Consider the following 1592-nt stretch of genomic DNA (forward strand, 5'->3'; position numbering starts at 1 on the left):
ATGATGAGAAGAAGTGGTCGATCAACGAATCTTAGAACAGTCCACAGATGAGCTGATGGCGTAGGGGACGCTGACGCCGCACTTTGAAGGGATGCCGGCGGCCTTGCCAGCGTTGAGCCCACCAGCAGCGCTCTTGATGCACTTGCACGCTGCTTGCTTGTCAGCGGTGCTCCGGGCTGCACCGGCCAGACTCCTGACGCCGCTGCAGCAGGCCGCAGGCGGGTTGGCGCCGTTGCCGCGTGCATAGGAGATGCAGGGGCTCAAGGCAGAGGTCACCTGACCGCAGGATATCGCCGCATCGCAGGCTACGAGGAGCATAGCGGCCACCATGGCGACCAGCACGAGCTGAGTAGCTGCACCGCGAGCCATCCCTATCGAGTTTGCAGTAGTAGTGGTGTTGAGCTCAGCTGGAGATGGTGAGATGGGCTAGATTTGCTAAGTGATTGTACCGGTGAGGTGTTTCGTAGGGTGTGCATGGGCTTAAATAGAGCTGCTAACCAACATGTGATACCATTTGTAGTAAGTAAACTGTACACTATGATTGTGGCAAGTATTGCGTCCACAGGGATAAATTCGATTGGTGTGAGCCAATGCATAAATGTTTGTCGCTGGATGTTGGATTAGGTTGCTGGGTATATTATAGCATTTGGGAGACGGTTGGATGTTGGGTTGGGCCCATTGATCGACCAAGCATGCATACCTAGCGGTGGAGTGTGGTTCATTAGCGTGTGCAGCGCAGATTAATAACGACATGTACTCCTACAATGACCGACTGTGGAGTGGTTGAGTGCATTAATTTGGTTTGCTCGTGCAGGGCCACCGTTCAATCACCTTCATTGATGCAATATTCAGGGCTGCATTTTAATGATTAATTTGGTTTATATGAAGACCTGTCTTTTGGGTAAATCTACCATGTATTATGTATGGCACGGTGCACCTGTATTCCGCTTCTGTGTTATAAAATATCGACTTTATTATGCAAATGGCTTTGGCGCATCCGGATTCTATAGCGGAATATGGGTGCGTTGCACCGCTCCCATCTATGGTCTTTTGATCCACAAGTGGCGCTACTAGGAATGAGGTTGGAGTACTTCTATCTTTTCAATGGACTTTAAATTTGTATGTATACTTATCCATGAACATAGGGAGTGGTAACTAAATTTACAATGCTATCAGCTCTGGAAGTTTTCCCTCCGTCTCTAGACACACCCACGTTGTTTTGGTCGGCACATCGAGCTCCTCAAATCGTCGGCAGAGCATTGTGCAAGCATGGACCAAATCAATGGGCCACGATGTTGTAGATGTGTACTATAATAGCGCTGGCGTATTAAATGGATCCAACGGCCACCTCTGCCGCGCAGGTCATTAAACTTCTCCGCTCTCTCATTTCACACACACCTCCTACCTTGTACTGCTACAAGGAATTAAAACCCAACTTCTTTGGGCAAAGTTAAAAAACCAACTTACATCGACTTTCTAGTCTGCAATATACCAGCCCGGGATGCATCTTCCTATAGATTCAAAGCGTACTAGTAGGAGCCATGGGGAACTTAGCAATATCTACGACACCCCAAATTTGGGCAACGGAGACT

At 48.8% G+C, this 1592-nt stretch overlaps 1 protein-coding gene across 1 annotated transcript; it reads right to left on the bottom strand.

Annotated features, from left to right (window-relative positions):
• Positions 1-8: 8 nt before the first annotated feature.
• Positions 9-471, bottom strand: LOC123177877 (non-specific lipid-transfer protein 4.1). The gene has a single exon (XM_044591336.1). It carries the CDS (start codon positions 367-369, stop codon positions 22-24), a length of 348 nt encoding a protein of 115 aa, XP_044447271.1. The 5' UTR covers positions 370-471; the 3' UTR covers positions 9-21.
• Between the last annotated feature and the right edge of the window lie 1121 nt (positions 472-1592).

The sequence above is a fragment of the Triticum aestivum genome, unplaced genomic scaffold (assembly GCF_018294505.1).
Source record: "Triticum aestivum cultivar Chinese Spring unplaced genomic scaffold, IWGSC CS RefSeq v2.1 scaffold232522, whole genome shotgun sequence".
NCBI classification, from domain to species: domain Eukaryota; kingdom Viridiplantae; phylum Streptophyta; class Magnoliopsida; order Poales; family Poaceae; genus Triticum; species Triticum aestivum.